The sequence below is a fragment of the Vipera berus genome (genome assembly GCF_964194415.1).
Source record: "Vipera berus genome assembly, chromosome: 8".
NCBI classification, from domain to species: Eukaryota; Metazoa; Chordata; class Lepidosauria; order Squamata; family Viperidae; genus Vipera; species Vipera berus.
The window spans coordinates 2086625-2108556 of record NC_138211.1 but is presented as its reverse complement, the minus strand read 5'-3'; the positions used below and the strand labels follow the sequence as shown (position 1 = coordinate 2108556).

General features: G+C 51.6%; 1 protein-coding gene across 1 annotated transcript in view; it reads left to right on the top strand.

Moving 5' to 3' along the window:
* Window positions 1-21623, top strand: part of DIXDC1 (DIX domain containing 1) — a gene marked incomplete at its 5' end in the record, with an annotated part of 28938 nt that extends 7315 nt beyond the window's left edge. Inside the window, 19 exons of the mRNA XM_081333619.1 lie at window positions 227-356; window positions 708-833; window positions 1741-1990; window positions 2713-2823; window positions 10212-10339; window positions 11698-11846; window positions 12254-12343; window positions 12421-12474; window positions 12821-12871; window positions 13039-13143; window positions 13426-13479; window positions 13806-13898; window positions 14081-14152; window positions 14909-14995; window positions 15166-15327; window positions 16253-16319; window positions 17512-17620; window positions 17765-17873; window positions 19613-21623. Of these exons, the coding sequence (XP_081189745.1) occupies window positions 227-356; window positions 708-833; window positions 1741-1990; window positions 2713-2823; window positions 10212-10339; window positions 11698-11846; window positions 12254-12343; window positions 12421-12474; window positions 12821-12871; window positions 13039-13143; window positions 13426-13479; window positions 13806-13898; window positions 14081-14152; window positions 14909-14995; window positions 15166-15327; window positions 16253-16319; window positions 17512-17620; window positions 17765-17873; window positions 19613-19693 (2028 nt within the window). The 3' untranslated portion in view covers window positions 19694-21623. The remainder of the gene's footprint in view (window positions 1-226; window positions 357-707; window positions 834-1740; window positions 1991-2712; window positions 2824-10211; window positions 10340-11697; window positions 11847-12253; window positions 12344-12420; window positions 12475-12820; window positions 12872-13038; window positions 13144-13425; window positions 13480-13805; window positions 13899-14080; window positions 14153-14908; window positions 14996-15165; window positions 15328-16252; window positions 16320-17511; window positions 17621-17764; window positions 17874-19612) is intronic.
* Window positions 21624-21932: the final 309 nt, after the last annotated feature.

The following is a 21932-nucleotide window of genomic DNA, read 5'->3' as shown; positions in this document are numbered from 1 at the left end:
GAAATACTGCGGTAGGTAGGTAGGTAGGTAGGTAGGTGATGGATGACAGATGCATGGATGGATTTAGTGAAGTCACCGTGTCTTCCTTCTTTTCTTTTCTTTTCTTTTCTTTTCTTTTCTTTTCTTTTCTTTCCTTTCCTTTCCTTTCTTTTCTTTTCTTTTCTTTTCTTTTCTTTTCTTTTCTTTTCTTTTCTTTTCTTTTCTTTTCTTTTCTTTTCTTTTCCAGCAACAGCTGCAGTCCTACATCACCTGGGTGAATTCACAACTAAAGAAGAAGCCAGAAGTTCAACCGGTGCAAGATTTGAGACACGACCTCCGTGATGGCGTGGTCCTTGCTTCTCTCATTGAGGTTGTAGGTGAGCAGCCTCATTGCAAATCCAGACTCCTCATTGCAAATCTGGATTAAGTGGGAGGAGCAGAGAACCTGTGTAGGAGAGAAGTGCACACATCACTGTTCACCTCTCACCTGTTTGAACTGCTCACATTTCACTTAAATGTATTTCAGGGGAATTAAGGGAGCTGAAGTCCACCCAGCTTAGGGTTGTGAGTTTGAGAAACGCTGTAGTGTACTAGCTTTCTGATGCTCCAAGAAGAGAACAAAATATACTTTCTATTCACAGGGGCATCCTAGGTCAAGGGGTTGACCATTGTCCCCCTGCCACACTCCACACTTGCAGGTTTAAAATTTTACTACTCCTCCTTTGCAGCTGGAGAGAAACTCAGTGGTGTAGAGGCGTTGCCCACCAACCAGCAGGCCATGAAGGAGAACGTGGAAAAGGTCCTGCAATTTGTGGCATCCAAGAAGATCCGCATGCACCAGATCTCGGCTACAGGTGAACCTCAACCATAAGCCACTCACCTTGAAGGGCCTGGATGCTCCTTGCCCTTGGGCTTCTCTTGCTGAGGATAGTAGAACATGGGTGCAAGAGAGAGAGAGAGATGGAAGGCAAAGCCATGCATTGTGTCCACCTTGACTGTGGTCATGTAGTTCATGAGGAGCTTTTGGGCTTCCAGATTTGAATGTCTAGCTGTTTGGGGCCAGAAGGTGGACACAATAGGGTTGGTAAAGTCAGGAAGGGTGTGACCCTGCACATCTCATGAGCATCGATGGGACCTTCGGTTCCTTCAACCCATTGTGTGTCTTGCTTCATGAGGTTGTGTGCAAGAATGTCTGTGTCGGCCTCATCCGAGCTCCCACAAGTGATACTCTACAGCCCACAACGAGCGGGATGCAGCTCTTGGAAGGTTTCTCCCTGACTGTACAGGCGGTCCTCGACTTTACAACATTGACCGTTGACCGTTCAAAGTTACAATGGCACGGAAGAAAGGGACTTATGACCGTTTTTCACACTTAACGACTGTTTCAGCATCCCTGTGGTCATGTTATCAAAATTCGGAGGTTTGACAACTGACTCACATTTATGACAGTTGCCGTGTCCCCCGGGTCACATGATCACATTTTGTGACCTTCTGACAAGCAGAGTCAATGGAGAAATCGGATTCACTTCACAACCGTGTGACTAACTTAACAATTGCAGGGATTCACTTAACAAGTCTGGCAAGAAGAATCCTGAAATAGAGCAAAACTCACTTAATGACCATCTCACTTAGCAACAGAGACAGTTTAAGAGGGCATTATGACTGTAGTGACATTGGGCTGCCCTTTGCAGGTTGAGTGATAGCTTCAGACTCCTCTCCTTGGGCCAGTCACTGCCATTTTGGCATGTTTGTGTCTTCCAGACATCGTTGACGGGAATTTGAAATGCATCATGCGGCTGATCCTGGCATTAGCCGCTCACTTCAAGTCCGGCTCTGGCAAAATTGCCCCATCCGGCACCATGGAGAAGAACTCGGGGGGAGGCGGAACGTTGCCGGCCCGTCACAGGCCTCGCTCGGCCGTGGCCACCGTCCACGGGGCGGTGGCTGCCCTGACAGAGGTGCGCCAGGACATCTCAGGAGGGGGCCGCAATGCCTTCCAGCACCACCCGAGGTGCGTGATCTGTTCGGGACGGCAGCCAACTCTTTGCAGGCCATTGATATTTACGAGTAGCCATCGTGGCCAATATCTGTAGCTCGGTTTCCGAATGTTTTGTCACCAGGCTAGGTAACATCTTCAGCGGAGATTAGGGGATGCCAGTGTCATTGACACACCCACACCTGGCCCATCACGGGACCCATGACAAGACCCTCACTTGGCACACCCACACCTGAAGCCCTTATAAACAGAAGAGCACGGACACTGACATCCCCTCAACTCCGCTGAAGAGGTTACCTAGCCTGGTAACGAAACGTTCGGAAACCAGCCCACAGGCTCGGAGAACCAACCGTCACCCTCATTTACAAGCAGTTCTCGCCTTACAATGTTGAAGTTGTGGTGGCATTGAAAAAAGTGAGGGATCCTTACAATTGCGGCAGCACCCCCACCGTCACACGATCAAAATTTAGGCGCTAAAAACAGTTATTTACGGTCGTTGTGGCATCCCGGGGTTCACCTCATCACCATTTCTGACCTTCCCAGCCGACTTCTGACGCAGAAAGACAAGGAAGGAAGCCAGATTCGCCTAACGACCACGTGATTCTCTTACAACTGCAGATCCTTTTGGGGACCAACCCCCAGAGGGCAAGGAAAGGATGCAGAAGGGCAGGCAGGATTTTTATCTGTCCTTCGGGCCGTTCTCGCCCTCCTCCTGACGCTGCCGTCCTTCTCCTCAGGAACAGCAACCCGCACGAAGGGACTGAGCGGCCGCACTGGAGCGTCCGAGCGCTCGTCCAGCAGTACGAGGGCCAGCAGAGCAGTGGCCCTTCGGAGTCCTCTTCCTCCAGGTGAGAGATGCTCCCCTTCTCTGCTCACTCCTTCATCGTCCCTTCCCTGCCCCCCCCCCCCCGGGTCCTGGACTGACTTTTGAGAATAAGCAAGGCTGCTCGTGGGCCCACCCTTGAGTTGATGAAGTCGCCATTTTGCCTCTCCTCTCCCCTTCCTCCTGAATCCATCAATCCCCGTTTGACAAAGGTCACTTGTTTCCTGAAACAAAACAGCCACCTCCTTCCACAAGCCCCATTGGGAGACTCCTCTGGCTCTGCTCCTTGTTGCATCCAGCTTTTTCATCTCACCGTTCCCCACTAAAGGCTAAGGAATTCTAGAAATAATTGCTAGTGCCCTTCCAGTGACCGCTCCCTGGGGTTTTGAACGGGCAGATCCGGTGATCCTGGTATTCAGCCATTTTCCTAGAATTCCTTGGCTTTTATACCAGAACGTGGAGAAAACCTTGAACCTGACTCGGGTTCTCCTGATTCCTGCCTGCCGGCGTTCATCTCTGCCGTTTTGTCGGGATGCTGCTGCTGCTGCTGCTGCTTTTAAGCCCTTGTCGAAATCCTTATTCAGTCCCTATCTTCGGAACTCAGATGGTTGCGCGTGAATGGGTTTGCCAGTTTGCACGCTCTGTGCGTCTCCCTGCGCTTTTTTCTAGGTGCTACTTCTGGCCTTCCATAATGCGTGGGCTCCTTGGGGGGGGTGTGTTGGCATACATAATTCACCAGTGAGTTTTTAGAAGAATCCCTACAAGTGACTTTTTGCTCTGGGAAGCATGAAATGGGCGGGGGGGGGGAAATGAGGAGACTGGATGCATCTTTTCTAACTAACCCAGTTTGATAAAAAGGCAGTTGTGAGGAGGAAAACCAGTTTTTGTGGTTGTTATGGAAAGCATCTGGGTCTTTAGTCACTGTTCGTCCTGCAGGATGGGCTTGTCTGCCTGGAGCACCTCTTGACCTCCGTCTAATGTGACTTGGCCCTTCCCGGGCCTTCTAAATGCTCAGATCCATCACTTTCCCCAAAGTTCTCATCATCCCCGCGTGATAAAAAATTAAGAATTCCTCGCCAGCTTTATAAGCCGGCCTGTCATTTTGGGATATGGAGACCCTGGGCTAGTGAGTAAAATTTGCCTTTGTGTAGGAATGGTCTTGTATTTGTGGCTTTGGGTTTGGCAGACATGGGACGAAAATTGAGGATTGCGTCAAGGATGTGGGAGAGAGAGAGAGAGAGAGAGAGAGAGAGACAGGAGATGGCAGGATGTGCAGTTGAGGTGTAATTGTGGCTTTTTGCTACAAAGGCCCCATCAAGGGGGAGAGAGGACCTTCAGTGTGCTTGTGAACGTTAAAAACAATCTTTAGTTAGGACCGCATGGATGCTCTGCAACTTTGGTGGATCAGCAGCATATCCAAACTGCCCTAGAGAGAGTAAAGGAGAGTTTGTGCACAGATGTGGTAGACAGATGAGGCTCAGTGTCCTGAAAACAATCCGGGCACAATCCTTCTTCACACTGTGTTGTGCTCACTGGAGATGTTGAGATGCCCTTGCTTAGGAGGCATAGACATTGCTGCTGATCCTGAGAGATAATGTTAAGGAACTGTGTCCCTGACCGTTGTAAGAGCCAGTTTGGGACATCCATGTTCCTTTGAGCTCTTTTAAAGCACAAGATGCAACTTGTTAGCTGGGGAAGAACAAGGTGGCTTCAGGTTTGTCCATCTTCTTCATGACAGGGGGGAAAAGGAGTATTTGAGACTTTGCTTACACACTCCCACCGACAAGGGCAGGGCAAGCCACGGTATGTAAACAGAGAGCAAACCCCGCTGCCTTTTAGCGCTGATGATGTTACCTAGTAGGGTCGTGAAACGTCTGCAAGAAAATTATCAAGCTCAGAGCGCCTCGAGGACCCCACAGGTCAATATTCTCTTCTCTTGGTACTTTGCTGTTTGTCTAACCCTAAAATAAAGAGAGGGGAGTGACGGGGTTGTAAATGGACTGCAGGTTTAAGATGGTCATCCTTTAAAATCTTCCTGGAGATCAAGTGGATTAACACCTCTGCAAAACAAGGACTTTTCTAGCCCAGCCTGACAATATCAGCTTCTCAGTTCGTGGACAGGCTGGAAAGAAGCCACGTTGGGCAGTCCGTGAGCCCTTGGGAAATACCGTCCCCCCAGTGTGGAGATGGGGGATGCTTTGCCAAAATACTTGAGCTTTGCTCCCGGCCTTCATTTAGGAACCCCGGGCTGAAGTGAGGCTGTTCCCTGCAAAGGAGCTCATTAAAAACGGCATTTCATTTCACGGGAATTAAAGGGAGTGGTCCAGCGCCCTGGCTCCCCTCCAAGTTGACGAATTACAATTTGCCCCCCTCCGGTCGCTCGGCTGCTCAAATTGGCAGCTCTTCCCTTCCGATGTTTCTCTCCTCAACTCTGCCAGCATCCCAGGGACGCCTCTGCTGCTGCTGCTGCTGCTGCTGCTGTTTTGCGTCCACAGCAAAGGAGTGGGTGGGTTCTCTCTGCCCCCCCCGGCTCTTTCGGGGTGTTTCTGTTTCCCCCCAAGAATTATGAAATGAGCCGTGTTGGTAAATCCTTTGCCGGACAGAGAAGATTGACCGTTGTGTAGGGTTGTGTCTGTACCTGGGGAATGTGAAGGAGGAATTCCAGAAGGAACTTTAGCTTAGTGAAAATCTCTGGGTGGCTGCGAAGCGCCTGGGTGCGATCTCTCCCTTGTAATCCCCCCTTCCCAGCTTCCCGTCTGCGGGATTAACCTGCCTCCGGACTTAGTGCAGCAATGGGAAAAAAGGCCTTGAGCCGTATCTGCCATTTATAGATTCCTTGGTTAGAAGCGCAGGCATCCTCAAATTAGGACAGATCCTTTAGTGACTGTTTGAAGTTACAACGGCACTGAAAAAATTGATTTATGACCGTTTTTCACACTTGCGACCGTCGCAGCATTACCCACGGTCACGTGATCAAAATCCAGAGGCTTGGCAGCTGGCGTGTACTTATGACGGTTGCAACGTCCCCAGGGTGGGTGGGTCACGTGATCCCCTTTTGTGACCTCCTGACCAGCAAAGTTAATGGGGGGAGCCGGATTCACTTAATAACCATGTTACTAACTTAACAACTGCAGTGGTTCACTTAACGACCATGGCAAAACAAGATCATAAAATTGGGTGGACTCACTTAACTGTTCTGGTCCCAATTGTCGTAAGTTGAGGACTACTATTTATTATTATCAAAATCTCGTCCTCCTCTCCTCTTCCTCCTCCTCCTCCTCCTCCCGCCCTCCTCCCAACATCAGTCACCATAAAATCATTTGGATGGCAAGATGAAGGCTTCTTCGGACTGTCTCTCTTTTCACCTCCCTTCGCCTGGAGAGGCAGGGGCGTTTCTCTTGGTCTGGCCCAGCTGTAGCTCTTTGGGATTTTTTGTTGCGTGTGTGCGCATTGTGTGTGATGGGCAGCTCAGCAAGGACCCACTGCAGGCAGCTGCCAGGGCTGAATGAGGAACGGAGCGTGACTTCCAGGTGCCGCGCCCCTCGTCCCTCCCAGCCCAGAGCCTGGCATTACCCAGCCGCAAGACACGGACAGGGCATCTCGTTGGGACTCGGACCACTTGGGTGCAGACTCCCCCCAAGCAAGGATTAAGGGGGAGTCTGGGATGGGGAGGGTCCACGAAGCCCATTCTTGCAGCCGAGGCTGCTTTGGCATTGCGCATCGCCCGTTTTCCAAATGACCGTTGCGTTCGCATGCGGTGCGGGTTGATCCCACACAACAGGTCGGCGTGCCTCTGCAGAAGGAAGCCTCCGCGCTTCCAGGTCTCCCAGACAGTCCCGTCTTTCTCCTCCCCCCAGGAGGAAACAACCCAACTCTGGCAAATGAGGGGCTGGAAAGGGCGGGTCTGACATGCAGAAGGGGCTCTGTCTCTTTCGCATGGTGCAGGGGCTTGGCTCTGCTACCCCCGCCCCTCCAGGGGAGGGGACGCAGAGCAAAAATCCTCTGCACCTCAGGAACACAACGGGGGGGGGGGACGCGGTCCCACACAGGGCATCGCTCCCCATATCCCGCTATTCCACAGGGATGCTTTTAAATGTTTTGTTGGTGTGTTAGCCTTCCAGGGAAGGGGAGGCAGCGGAACTGAGTGACTCACAGGAGCCCTGGCCAAATCCTGCTGCTTTCCCCAGGCAGCTCCCTTCCTTCCCCCCCTCGCCCCTCCTCCCCCCCCTCCATCATCCATGGCTTAGACGACTCAAGGAAAACGCCGCTGCCTCGCAGAGCCCCAGTGACAGCAGGCGGGAGTGCTGCAGAGAGCGAAGCCTGAAGCGACACACACATAGACACACACGCACGTACACTTTCTTGCGGGTGTGTGGATTCCCACATGGGGGGGGCTGGCTCCCTGCCACCCTACCCGAGCCACCCGGCCTCGATCCAAGGAATTCTTCACCTTAATTTGGGCTCTTCCGAGCAGCGGCTGAGAAGGGAGTCACTGCCCGGGATGGGATGAGGAGAAGGAGACCCAGACTGCTCTCTGGGGCTGCCAGAAGGAATTTGGGCATGCGTCAGACCCGCAGCGCAACAGTGCAAAACAAACAACATCGTCCTGGCTGAGCTGAAAAACACGGCCGCTGCCTCGGGGACGCCCTGATTTCCAGCGCCTGCCTTCCGAAGAAGTGGCGCTCCGGCATTCCTCCTGCTGGCCACGTCTCTGTTCCCAGACCTCGACCGACCTGGGCCAGGCTCCTGCCTCCGCTTGGCCAGCCTCCCTGGCACAGAAGAGCCAGGCTGGTGGAGGGATGTGGCATGTGAAGACCGAGGCTGGCCAGGAGACGGGCTCTGGGGCAGAGCCAAAATCGGAACATGGGAGGGAAGCCGGTGAAATGGTGAGCCCTCCCTCCCTCGGCACAGCTGCTTTCATGCGGGGTGGGTGGGAGAACAGACTGCAGGGGTCCATGATGAAGCAGGTCCCTTGTGGAAATTGCCCAGGGGGCTCGGTGGTCCTCCCTGATTCGCTTTTCCGGACTCTTTTTAAAATTCAGGAGCCCAGCTCCACTCTCCTTTGACCTGCTTGGGTACAGCCGCCCCCCCGCTTCCCCCCAGCAAGGAATTAAGCCGGGCAGTCCCTTAGGCCATAAATCGTGCTGAAATGGGTTTGGGGTTTTTTTGCTTTCTCTGCAGTTTTACCACAGGATGATGAATTAGTTTTCTTCTCTCCCCCCCCCTCCCCAAGATATAAATTGCAAAGGCTTCTTGCCTCTCCCCCCCCTCCCCATTGAGAGCCTGATGCGAGGACCCTGGCTTTGCCTTCTCCGTGGCAATTTGGCAGCCCGATGAGTGGAGATGGGTGTGTGGAAGGGTTTGAGCTTCAGGTGGGCGCTTTGGGGAGGTCGGTGGTCAGCGGTGGTACGGTGAAAAGGACCGGAAGTGGGATCTGGTAAGGTGGCCAGAGGTGGCATCTGCAGGTGCTTCTCTACTCTTGTGGCGAATGCGTGTTGAAGCGTTGTTGGGAATTCTCCCGAAGGATCTGTGTGGGACCATACTTTGCCCCCCCATGGAGGGGAAGGGGAATTTCTGTGGCTGTACGACGCCGGTCCGGCCTTTTGAGGACTCCTGGTCATCAGCTGCCTCCAGGGACCTTTGGCTTTATTGTCCCCTGCTGGAAGTCTTGCCCCAGGAGAAGCTGGATGGCCGTGGCTTCAAGAGAAGGCAGACGGCTGGGCAGAAATGAAGCCTGCCTGCAAAACGTGATCATTTCTTCCCTGCTTTAATGCAAAACCGTGCAAGGAGGGGGAGACTGGTGGCCTTTTGCAACCTTTGAAAAATCTGTTTCCTCTTAGACTAAGGCACCTTGCCGTGGCATTGTTGCAGAAGCAAAATCTTCAAGGTGTTTGCCTCTCCTAGCCTTAATCGGAATAGAGCTGGAAGGGACCTTGGAGGTCATCTAGTCCAACCCCCCGCTCAAGCAGGAGACCCTGTACAATTTCAGACAAGTGGCTGTCCAGTCTCTTCCTGAAAACCTCTTCAGCAGCACCCACAACTTCTGGAGGCAACTTCTGTTCCGCTGATTAATTGTCCCCACTGTCAGGAAGTTTCTCCTTAATTCCAGGTTGCTTCTCTCCCTGGTTAGTTTAAATGATAAATTAGTTTAGAATAAACCTACGGTACTCTGCTGCCACCAGATGTGAAGACCGATGTGTCCTGCTCCTTGAGGAGGAGGTCCCATTGCCTGGGTGCCAGCTGTACTTTTGAGAATCGCTGAGGTTAAAAGGGGGAGGGGGGTGTCTGCGTCCCGGTTCCTGTTGCACTGAGGATGTCAGCCTTCAGCAAGGGGGATTTCCAGCGGTCGCTGTGCAGAGTTCAAGAAGGTGGTGTGGGAAACCATGTGTAAATCACTGGAATTGGTTGAGCTGTAAGAGAGAGAACTTTCTGAATTACGGGGTAGGAACCCAGAAAAGCACGTCGCTTTTTCATTCAGAATGGGACATCCCCAAAACTGGCCGTCCTCTTCCTCTTTGTATGTTGTCCTAGTGTGTGCCAGGAGGCCCACACAACACAGACACCCACTCGGGCTCCGTCGTGGGAGCCGACTCAGCCCTCTGGGGAAGACCAGGAAAAGGGAGCTGGGAAAGTGTCCCCCGTCTTTGTTTCTCATCTCTTTCCTTTGGTTAATCCCTTTTTCTCTCCTTCCTTTCCCTTTTGTTCCGGGCAGCTTTGTTTCTCTGTCTGGGAAAATGGTACATTAACTCTCGCTCACACTCGCAAGGAGGAATTCTTTGGGGATGCATTAAATGGGTCAGTGCCTTCGGATGCCTTTCCCTGTTGTCTGGGAGATGCCGGCACGGAGAATCCCAGGGTGGGGAAGAGGGGTTCCCGCTGGGTTGGCCCTCTGGAGTAAGCCCCTGGAAATACTGTCCCCCTCCTCTCTCTCCCTGTCCTTCTCCCCCCCCCCATACAATGAGAAGCAGAGGCAGGACCAGCAAAGGGTGTGCGTGGGAGGAGGGGGCGTGACCGACAGGTCTGAGACCCTTGGAAGAGGGCAGAAGGATCTCTCGGAAGATGATCCTCTTGGAACCCTTCCTGGGTCCTTGAACGTCAGACTGCCATCACCCATTATTTAAAGGCATTCCCCATGCTGGCTGGGGCATTCTGGGAGTTGAAGTCCAACCATCTTCAGGTTGCCAAGGTTGAGAAACTAGAGTCCATTCAAGGTCACTTGAGGACTGCCCCCTTCTGGGTTGAAGAGGGGTCTTCCTGACCGTATTGGATGGACCTGTTGACGGGGAGGGGGCGTTCTTAGTTGAGCTTTTTTTGGGCAGGATGGTATGATTTCAGGTCCAGGAAAGTGATATATTCAAGCAGAATTGGGACCTCTCCCCCTGCAACTGCCTTGTTTTGTGCATCTGCCCGCAGCCTCACCTCTCCGAGCCCTATCAACAGTGCAAAGAGTGAACCAGGCAGCACCCCCCCTGAGGAGAAGGCAGGGTTTGACCTTGGCCACGAAGAAGAAGATGGAGGAGAAAAAGCAGGAATAAGGACAGGTAAGGGACAGGATTTTCCTACCTAGAAATCTGAGAGTTAAATCTGTCCGTCCATCCATGTCTGTCCTGTCCTGTCCTATCTTATCTTATCTTATCTTATCTTATCTTATCTTATCTTATCTTATCTTATCTTATCTTATCTTATCTTATCTTATCTTATCCTATCCTATCCTATCCTATCCTATCCACCCACCCACCCACCTACCTACCTACCTACCTATCTATCTATCTATCATCTATCTATCTATCCATCCATCCATCCATCCATCCATCCATCCATCTATCTATCATCATCTATCATTTAAATTTATGTGGCTGCCTATCTCCAATATGGGGGGGATGTCTAAGAGTCAGAAAAACTATAAAAAACAAAAAGGCATATAAAGATCATATGAACACCAATCAACGCATCCGTCCCTCAGGATGACTTTTCTGCCCTGTTTTCTGATGCTGTTTCTTGCTTTGGGCGAGGATGTCGACTGGCTGAACAAGGCCGTCCGTTTGAAACCGCTGAGCCCGATTGCAAAGGGATCCTTCCTTGATTTGGCAGCCTGCTTTTAAAAACAGACCATGTCACTAGCGAGAGTTGGAACTGGATCTGAAGGCATCTGCAACAAATGGAGAGGCCTGCTGTGGAACAGATGTGTTCCCCCCCCCAAGAAACTGAAAAATAATGTTCAGAGTGATGGTTTCTACTTAAAATATATATTAAATATATTAAGGCGGTGCAAATTCTTCTATCAGCTGCTAAAGCCGGGCCAACCTAGGCTGGTGGACACTTGAGGAGAGTGTTGTGAGTTGTGTTTTCCCAACTTGAAATCGTCTAAAGATGTGTTTAGCTGTTTTGTAAATATTTTCTGCAGTGGTTTTTTTTATTATGTCTCTTGAGATCAAGCCAAGTGTCTAATCATCTGTGCATGGTACAGGTAGCCAATTTACTAATTTATGTTTTAATAACATAGTACATTTTACTAATGTGATACCACAGTTGGAGCCTCTGTGTATTTTAAAGGGAAAAAGGGACAGAGGAAAGAGATTGGGACGTTGTTAATAAATCAAATAGGAGAGTGGGGTTTCTCAACCTCGGCAACTTCAAGACACGCGGACTTCAGTTCCAGGAATTCTGGGAGTCGAAGTCCACACCTCTTAAAGTTGCCAAGGTGGAGAAACACTGTGGAGGAATGAAGGTAGAGGGCTTTAAAAGGAATATAAATGAAAATAAAGATATTTAAGAAGCAGAAATCTAGTTTATTTCTCTCTCTCTCTCTCTTTGCCTTTGCCTTCCTGTTCTTCCCCCTCAGAGACCTGGAGCCACACTTTTCCAGAGTTAGACCACAGATATGTTGTTTCCCACCTAGAAGAAAATGGGGCTCGGCTGCCCATTGAATGGTCCCCAAAGTGCCCTGCCCCAAGTCTGGAGACTTCGTGGGAAGAGCATCTCCTGGAGCAGCAAGATCACTTAGAGAAAGAAATGGAAGAGGCCAAAAGGATGATCTCTGGATTGCAGGTCGGTCCTTCCTTCCTCATTCCCATTTCCTTCCTTCCTCATTCCCATTTCCTTCCTTCCTTGCTTCCTCTTCCTTCTCTGCTCCCTCACTCCTTCTCATTCTCATTTCCTTCCTCCCTCCCTCCCTTCCTCTCCTTCCTTCCTTTCATTCCCATTTCCTCCCTCCCTCCCTCCCTCCCCCACAAATCTAAGACTTGATGCTAAGGCCATTATTGCTTGCAGTGGTTTTGTCTGTGGCTTCCCTTCCTCCGTTTTGATTTTGGTACATTTCTTCAGAAGATCCACCCCCCCCCTTGACCTCTCTGGGTCTCCCAGAGAAGGTCGAATTTCCCCCTGGGGGGAGGGGGGGTTCCATGGAGCCGCCTGGCTGAGCGGGTGGCTCTTTGCCCTTCTTGCTGTCCTGCCAGGCGTTGCTGCTGAACGGATCGCTGCCCGAGGACGAGCAGGAGCGGCCGCTGGGGCTTGGCGAGCCGGAAGCCAGTCCTGAAGAGCAGCTGGTGAGCCGATTCTCCCGACCCCCTTCCTGAAGGGGCCGAGGGGGCGCTGGGAAATAACGGCTCCCTTTGGCCTTCAGGTCATCCTCCGGAGCCGCCTGGATCAGAGCCTGGAGGAGAACCAGGACCTGAAGGTGAGCAACAGCTGGAGACGGAGAAAGGGCTGCCGGAACCCTTTTAGGAAGCCTCTGCATCCAGATGTGTCGGTACAGGAAGTCCTCGACATACGACTGTAATGGGGCCTGCCTCTTACGGTTGTCTGTCGGGACGGTTGTAAAATGAGTCAGTTACGTGACCAGACCAACCTGGTTTTACGACTTAAAGCAGATACACTGTGCTTGTTAAGGCAACCGTTGGGTTCTGGGCGTTCCTGGCATCCGGCCTAAAGGGCAGCCAGGCTCGGGGGTGCAGAACTGATTGCAACCAGGATGTGGGCAGAAAGGGGCCGAACCCCGTCTCCCTTCTTTGGCTTCCTTGCAGAAGGAACTGCAGGCGTGCAAGCACGACAGCCGAAACCTGCAGGGCGTCAAGGTGAGAATGAACGTTTGCAAAGGGAGAGGGTGGGCAAGGAAGCAGGCAACTTGCGGGGGTCATTTCAAGCCCCGTGAAAAGCTGCAGATTTACCACTCGGCAGCATTGATAATAGGGGTCCTTGGAGCCTCAAATGGGGTGCATTTATTTATTTGTTTATTTGTTAGGATGCCCTGCAGCAACGGCTGGCCCAGCAAGACACTCTGATGCTTCAGATCAAACAGGAGCTGCTGAGAGCAAATATGGACAAGGAGGAATTGCACAGCCAGAATGTGAGTGGGTCTTTTTGCGCTGTGCCAAACCGGCTGACAGAGGGCGAGGGCTGCCTCTGGAGGGCACGGGACCCGGGAGGGTCTTCCCCGGTATCTCCGGGGGGAAGGAGGTGGGATGGCCAGGAAGCCTCAGTTCCACTGCTGGGGAGGGAGGGAGGGTGGTGGTGGTCCCTGTTGCCTTGCAGAGGGCCAGAAGGGCAGGTTTCGCATCTGCTCCCGGATGCTTCAGCCTGGGGTTGTCAGCCACAGCCCCAACTCTGTGTTTGAATCTTGCTTGCGCAGGCTGATCTCCAGAGGAAGGTGGAAGAGCGGAACCGGCTTCTGGCAGAGTACAAGGTAGGGGTGGGTCTTACCTGGGGGGGTGGGTCTTGGGAGCTACTGCCTCCCAGGTAACCAGGAAGTCCCTTCCCCTCGGCTTTCTGAGGCTCAGATTGTGGAGAATTCCCCACCAAGAGAGCCCAGGAGCAGAGGTCGTAGCCCCTTGGCAGCCTCTTGCTCCATCTTGTCGGCCCCAGTGGACATTCTGCTCTTCCCCATCTTGGGGTAGCTGCCCCGCGGCGCCCCCGCCCAGCACCTGGAAGGCTGGCCAGGGAAGGACCCGAAGCAGCCCCTTGGTCCTCTCCTGGCCGATGGCTCCCATCCTCCCTCCCTCCCTCTTCCAGAAAGAGCTAAGCCAGAAGGACCGGCTCCTGCACCAGCACCAGGCCAAGATGGAGGAGATGCTACACCAGCTCTCCGAGGCAGGCTACCAACAGGTAGGGGCTCCCTGCATCTCCCCGTGGCCTCCTTCCCCTCCAACGGGAGGCGTGCTATGCTGCTTTTATGCCCTGGCCAGCCGCCCAGAGTCCCATTGGATAGTGAGACGAGCGGCATATAAATTTAAGAAATAAAATGAAGTAAACCCTGCCCATTGGCCGATCTGCCTCTTCCCTCCTAGGCCGAGTTGGAACGGGAGCTGCAGCATAAAGAGGCTTTGCTGGCTCGCTGCCTGAAGAAGGATGTGGAGGAGGTTGGTGGTGCTCCAGTGGGCCGGGGGTTCACCTTTGCCCTGACCTCTAATTGTGGAGCAGCGCACTAGAAGAGGGCGAGTCACAGGGACTCTTGACAGGGCCCGTACCCTTAGTTTCCTTCTTCCGTTTTCTCTGGAAGGAGGGGTATGCAGGCCAGCCAAGACGTTTTATGACGCCTGCTAGAAGGGTGTGGGGTTTGTGGGGAGGAGGAGGAGGAGGAGGAGGAGGGCAATGGGGTGATGATGTAGGCAGCAATGGTGTTATTTTGGTAGTGGTTTGATCTCCAAATGTCAACAAGACATTGATAATCTAAGGAAAATAGGGCAAGCAAATCCTACTGATGATGTTACCCAACTTTCAGAAACTAAGTTGAAACAAGCTTGGGGAGCCAGCCACTGCCAAAATCTAAAACCTGAGCTACAGGTATTTTCTGTTATTTGAAAGTGATGATGTCATCCAGTTTGGGCCATGAAACGTCTGCGAGAAAACAGCCAAGCTCAGAGAGCCCCAGGACGCCTCAGAGATTAGGTCAACCCTGAGTTATTTGGGAGACGAGTGCGATAGACGGTTTGGGTCCCTGCCGGTTTGCAGGATGCCCAGGATGGATTGGCAAAGGGCGCCCCAGGAAGGCTGCCCTTTTCTCAAACTGGGTCACCCACAGAGTGTGGTGTGCCAGCGCTCTGCAGCTTCTCAGCCAGGCTTGGGAGCGGCTTTCCTGGCCTGGCCAACCAGCTTCCTCCTCTCTTGCAAAGCAGGTGATTCTCTACGCCAATCACAACTCTCAAAGCAATGGGTTCCTCCAGACTTTGGGGAAAGGAACGGCTTCCTCAACGCACAGAGGGGTACGTTCTGCTCTGAACCCAAGGCTTGGGAGGGGAGGTCTTTCCCCAGGCCTGGGGGGGGCCATCCTCAATTTTGCAAGCTTTTTGGGTGGGGGAAGGTTAGAGGAACTCTCTGAGCATTGGGATGGTGGCATCTACCACCTCTTGGTTTTGTGGACCTCTCCCGGCAGACCAGTGACCTGCAGCTGGTGCGGGAGGCCCTGCGCAGTTTGCGGAACAGCTTCAGCGGCCACGATCCCCAACACCACACCATTGACAGCCTGGAGCAGGGCATCTCCAGCCTGATGGAGAGGCTGCACCGCATGGAGATGCAGAAGAGGCAGGACAAGAGGGTAAGAAGCCATTGGTGGCTGTGGTTTGGCCTTCCCACCCTTTGGGGAACTCATAATTTCCTTCCCATGGGTTCTCAGAAGCAGCCCTCACGCTGGCCTTAGGTGGGACACATAAGCGTCCTTGTGCTCTGGAGTCTCTTCTCCTGCCGTGGAGGCGGCCATAAAGTCTACCTGAAGTCCATGGCCCGTGTGGAGGGTCTTCACAAAAGAGGTTCTGCTCTGGGCTTCTGGGACTGATCTGTCCAGCCACTTGGTGGGTCCTCTTTTCTCACCAGATCTCCTTCGTGCTGGAGCTGTGAAGGCAGCTCAGCTCCTGTCCTCAGCCAGGGTCTCAGTCTGAGGAGCTACAGGGCCCCTACTTCGCTCCTGTGGGGGTCCCTTTGAGCAGAGCTGTGGGTGCAACAACCCTACCTGGTGCCTTCGTTTCAAGCAGGGTCCTTCCATCAGGCCAAGCCATCTTCTTCTCTCCAGTGGCCCCGTGTTGGGAGACCCTGTTGTGTCTCTTCAGAGAGTGTCCCGGAAGGGCCACCCCAAGTGCTGATATCCGCTCAGGGGACGTTCAGCTCAATCCAAAGTGCTGGGAACTTGCAGGATTTCCAGTCAGCCAGTGGTTATGGCTTCAGTGTGGCTGGGGGCTTCTAGGCGCCTCTGGAAGAACCAAAGCTGGGTTCAAGCAATGAGAACCAGGTCATTGGCAAGCCTTGCACACTTAAAAGAAGAGAAGGCTTTTGGTTAAATGGTTGCAGATGCCATCTGGATGCTTTTCTCTCTCCCTCCCTCTCTCTCTCTCTCTCTCTCTCACACACACACACACACACGCACACACTGCTTCTTGGGCTCAACTCAGGTCTGAGTCTTTCTCTGAAAGAGAGCAGCAAGGGGGTCCAAGGAGCCCATCTCTCATCCATCTGCTTTCCTTGTGCAGGTCCGAGGGAAGTCGCCTGCAGGCCACGTGGGGAACGAATACCGAGAATCCTGGCCTTCCAATTCCAGTGAGTGCAGTTGCAGAGGGCCGCTCTCGTTCTTCAAGAGGCCCAGAGGACAGGGGCCCTGCGAATTATCCCTTTTTTGCAAACTGGGGCTGCCTTTCCTGCTCTCCTTGGTCGGTTGGACCCACTTCTTCCTCTTTCTTAACCCAAGCAGGCCGGCTTTTAAGCAGCCTGTCTGGATCCTGTTACGAGCACAAAGGGAACAGCCCCATCCCGAACACCTAATTATAAGAGTTAACTTTAATACATTGAAATATACCAGCCGCCTTTCAGGGACTCTGGGTGGCTTACAAACAATTAAAGCATTTAAAAAGAAGGAAACAACACAAAGCAATGTTAATTGGGGGGATTTTCTGTTTTTAAATTTAAAAATAAGTAAGTAGCCCTTAGCTACAGCTAGTCCTTGATTTATGACCACAACTGAGCCCAAAATTTCTGTTGCTGAGGGAGACATTGGTTAAGTGAGTTTTGCCTCATTTTATGACCTTTCTTGCCACAGTTGTTAAGTGAATCACTGCTGCAGTTAAGTTAGTAACACGGTTGTTAAGTGAATCTGACTTTGCTTGTCAGAAGTTCGCAAAAGGGGATCGCGTGACCCCGGGAGATGCGATCGTCATAAATGTGAGCCGGTTGCCAAGCGTCTGAATTTTGATCACATGGCAGCAGGGATGCTGCAATGGTCATAAGTGTGAAAAGGGGTCATAAGTCGCTTTTTCTCAGTGCCGTTGATGTACCTCTGAACTGTCGCTAAATGAACTGTTCTAAATTGAGGACTACCTGCATTCCAAAAGGGGGTGCAAAGTGGCTTCCTGAGGATAAGGCGCCCTCTAGTGGTCACAGGTGGGAATGCAGTCTTGGGATCCCAAGTTAAGGATATTGGTTTCTTTCTAACCCAGTTCCCCCCTCTTCCCCCCCAGTTCTTTTTATAAAGGTGCCACACAAAAGCCCACACTTCCTCCACCCAACTGTCCCTCACACGGCCCCTTTTACAATCTCCTTTTTAAAGCTCAGAATGGAAGTTCAAGGGCCGGCGAGCTGCGGGGAGGACAGTTTCTCCAATCCCTCTCTCCTAGTCCGGGGTGAACAAGTCTGGCCCGTTGGATTGAACAAGGCTGCGGGGGGTGAAATCGGCGCCGTCAAAAGAAAGCGGGGCCACCGCCTGGCGCGGCTCAGCCTGTCTTCCTTCTCTTTGCAGAACTGCCTCATTCTCACAGCACCCCAGCCGTGAGCAGCAGCGCCTGCACCAAGGTGCTCTACTTCACCGATCGCTCCCTCACCCCCTTCATGGTCAGCATTCCAAAGAGGTAAGCAAACCCCGCTCCAGGCCCCGTAACCCCAAGTCCAGACCCTCCTTCCAGCAGCCCAGTCTGGGTGTCTCCAGGGGATTCCCCTCCCAGCATGCAGGCGGTAGCCGTGCCCTTCCTCTCCCCCCCCCCCGTGCTTTGCAGGTTAGGGGAAGTGACGCTAAGGGACTTCAAAGCCGCTATCGATCGGGACGGGACGCACCGGTACCACTTCAAGGCTCTGGATCCGGAGTTTGGGACCGTCAAAGAGGAGGTAAGGGCGCACCTGGCAGGCGCGGGAACCAAGAGCGACACAGGCAAACACCCTTAGTATGGGTAGCCCTCGACTTAACAACGGCTCATTTAGTGACTGTTCGAAGTTACAACAGCACTGGACAAAGCGACGTACGACCGTTTTTCACACTTACAACCGTTGCAGCGTCATCCTGGTCACGTGATTTACATTCAGATGCTTGACAGCTGGTTCATATTTATGATGGGGTCACATGCAGCCTCCCTGGGGGTGTCACGTGATCCCCTTTAGCGACCTCCTGGCAAGCAAAGAATGGGGGGAAGCCAGATTCACTTAACAACCGTGTTCCTAACTTAACAACTGCAGCGATTCTCTTAACAAGTGTGGTGAGAAAGGTCGCAAAATGGGGCCAAACTCACTTCACAACTGTCTCCCTTAGCAACGTGAATTTGGAGCTGAATTGTGGCCCTTACGTTGAGGACTAGCCGTGGTTTCTTTATTGCTGTCCACCCGTGGACAGAATCTTGCCAGGGTGAAGCGTGCTATGTATAGTTATCTGATAAATGCTGTGAAAGATTTAAGGGGGGTCCTTTCTGTGCAGCTCTTGAAGGGCAATGAAGGGGGGGTTGCTCTGTCCCGCCCTCCCCTCACTGAGCCCCAGATTCTACCAACCAGCATCTTTTCTGTGGGCTGCGGAAGTCACCTTACACCACTGTGGGATGTTTCTTTTCCCTGGAAACGCTTGCGTTTGGCTCTCGCTGGTGGAGCGAAAGCCAAGGGGCAGGAAAGTGTGTGTGTGTGTGTGTGTGTGTGTGTGTGTGTGTGCGCGCGCGCGCTCATATGCATGTGTGAGCATGAAAAAAATCACACCCTGCAGTCCTGGAAAACAAGAACGTCCCAGTAAGCTAGAAAAGTGGGTCAGCTCTGTTTTTCCCCCCAGTGGTGTGCGTTTTGAGTTCTCATTTGTCGTGTTCAGAGTGAGATTCGGCTTCTCAAGAATTGTGGCGACAACCTCAGTGCCTGTCCTAGAAATGTGGGAAGAGGATATTTCAGGCCGGTTCCCAGTTAGAGGCAGGTGACTCCCAGGCTGCTTCCAGTCGCTATCTTTTAATCGAGCCTTTAATCAAGCTTTATATGTTTCAGTCGAAGGCTGCCCAGAGTTGCTCTCTGAAAGAGTACGGCTAGTCCTCGATGTACGACCACAATTGAGCCCAAAATTTATGTGGCCAAGTGAGACAGTTGTTAAGTGAGTTTTGCCCTGTTTTACAACCTTTCTTGCCACGATTGTTATGTGAATCCCTGCAGTTGTTAAGTGAATCTGGCTCCCCCATTGATTTTTGCTTGTGAGAAGGTCGCACAAGGGGGATCACATGACCCGCCCACCCTCCCGGGACACAGCAAGGGTCATCAATACATGTCAGCCGCCAAGCAGCTGAATTTTGATCATGTGACCACGGGGATGCTGCAACGGTCTTAAGTGTGAAGAACAGTCATCAGTCACTTCTTTCAGTGCCGTTGTAACTTTGACCGGTCACTAAATGGATTGTTGTAGGTCAAGGACTAACCTGCAGTTTATAAATTAGAGGGTTGGATAGATGGACTTTAACCTTGACAACTTTAAGAAGTTGTTAAGAACTCCCAGAGTTCCTCAGCCAGCTGGGGAAAACTGGGAATTGAAGTCCACAATTTTAAGGTTGTCAAGGTTGAGAAACGCTGCTGCGGATGGATGAATAAGGTTCTTCTCTTTGATTTTCATGTAGGTTTTCCATGATGACGATCTTATTCCCGGATGGGAGGGCAAGATTGTGGCTTGGGTGGAAGAGGACCATGGGGAGAACTAAAATCTTTGCTGTCGGCTGCTGGACGTGCCAGATACTCACCAAAAAAAAACCCCCAAACCCAACCCACCCCTCACACCAATGACACGTGTGATTTGAACTGCCAAAAGAAAGGAACCGCGATGAACTTTGGCTTCAAGGAAGGATGTCCGTCACGTTATAACCAAATACGTTCCCTTTCAACTGTTCCGACACACTGCCTCTCTGTTTGGTCAGGGATGGTCCTAAAAGGCTTCCTGCTGCTTTTGACCATCTGGAGAAGTTCGGTCAACGATGGACAGCATTAGGAGTAAGATTTACACGTTTGTGATGGCCAAAACTAGGAACTCTTTTTCCAGCACCGTTGAAGCTCTCTTGCCAGCCAATTTTTCCAAGGAACTCTGTGCCCAGGCCACATCAGGCACCAGCAAGATCTCCTCCAGAGATCCATTGGTTTGTGGTCCAGATCAAAGATCCAATCAACAGCATTGTGTTGGAAAAGGCCAGGATTGGTACATTTGCTTTTTATTATTTTGCATTCTGGTCTTGAAACTGTCCCTACTTTGAGGGTCTGTGTGAAAAAGATGGCCACCCATTGCTTCTCTGCCCAGGTTCCCCTTCTGGCTTTGCCTGAGGGAAAGACCCCAAGCTCCCCACTTTGCTTTTCCAGGCTCGTATTGGCACCACATGATCTTCTCTGCCCTACTTTCCTTCTGGATGCGCTTTAATTAATTCATCACCAGCCGCCTCAGAGGAAAGGCTGATCTCTCTGGTCTGAATTTGGCATTGATTTTTCCACTGAATGGCTAATTTCAGTCTGCCTTTGATCAGCGGAGATGGGAAGATGAGATGGGTGGGATGCGAGATAAAGGTTCACAAAGGGCTGCAGCAAAATTCCTGGACGTCTGCGAGCAGAAAGGGGGCAAAACTTCAGGCCTTTCTTTATGGGCTGAAGCTTTTGCGCACAACTCCAGCAACTGTCAAGCAGTTTTTGCCCCGTTGCCCTGCTGGCTCTTCTGCTGACAGCAAGTAGGTCATCTGCCTGGTGGGCCTCAAGCAGAATTTAATTTAGGCCCCCAGTGCTCACCCCACCACGTTTGCAATGGCCTACAAAACTGGGGGTTCAGCCCTTGGAACCATCAGCCGGCTGGGTGATCTTAGCCACTCTGGAACCTCTTAAGAATTTTGTACCAGTCGGACTTCCGATGTAAACAGGACAGATGCAGCAACTTTATGGACCTCTGAGTTTGTACAGAGCTTGGAGATAAACGCTCTAACGGAGTGAATTATTCATTCTTAGCTTTACAGAGAAAGCAGGCCTGGACAGGTTGAGTGTTTTAAGGGGGAATATTTCGATGCACAAAGCGTTTGCCGTTATCCTATACAAGCCTCAGTTCCTTAGGAGCCAGTCAGCAAACCGAAGTCCCCACAAGTGAAGAGTTACCTAGGTAGGTGTCTATAACAGGCCATCATGTCATGAGTGTGACATCACCTGCCCACCCATGCAGAAGTCTGTGATAACAGGGTACCTTTTTCTTTTACTCTCTTCCTGATTTTTGTGCTTTAAAATGCTGAATTCGGAGTAGGAAGTATCCCCTTTGCATATCTTGTGCAACAAAACGCCTCGGCTCTGCTTGAATGAAAAATAGGGTCCAGTGAAAGCCAGAATTTGCTTTAGTGTTGTTGCTTTGCTGCTTGCCATTCCGTCTTTCCTAACGTTGCAGCATCAGGCTTCAAAGCCTCATAGCTGCTCGTGTGCACCAGCCATCGGCAGGACCGTCCAGCCGTCTTCTATGTCCTTCTTGCGGAAGGCTGAAAGTCAAAAACAAATCGTGTCTTTGATCATTTTATAGATTTCCACACATCTGTTGGGTAAACTTGTTCCTGTTTCTTGGAATTACTTTGTATTGCTTTACATCATTGTTGAACAAGGACAGTGTATATTTTTATACCAGCATGAGTGCTGTTTTTTCCTGTATATTTCTGAATATTGTATTTTATCCATATTTCTAGGAAATGCAGAAAGGCTTTATACAGGCCTCTTGTTAATGCCAACACACCTGGTTCCTGTAATTAGCTTTATTTTGCTATGAAGTTATATCTTAAGTCTGCAGTGGTTTTCTATTCTACTTGTTTGTTGCAAAGACAAGATTTGTATGTTGTTTGTCCTATTGTGTCCTCTGTGTACAGACAATGGGCCTTTTGGAAAGCCTGTGTTTGTATCTGCAGTTACACTTTGAGTGTATCCTATTCTATAGGAGTT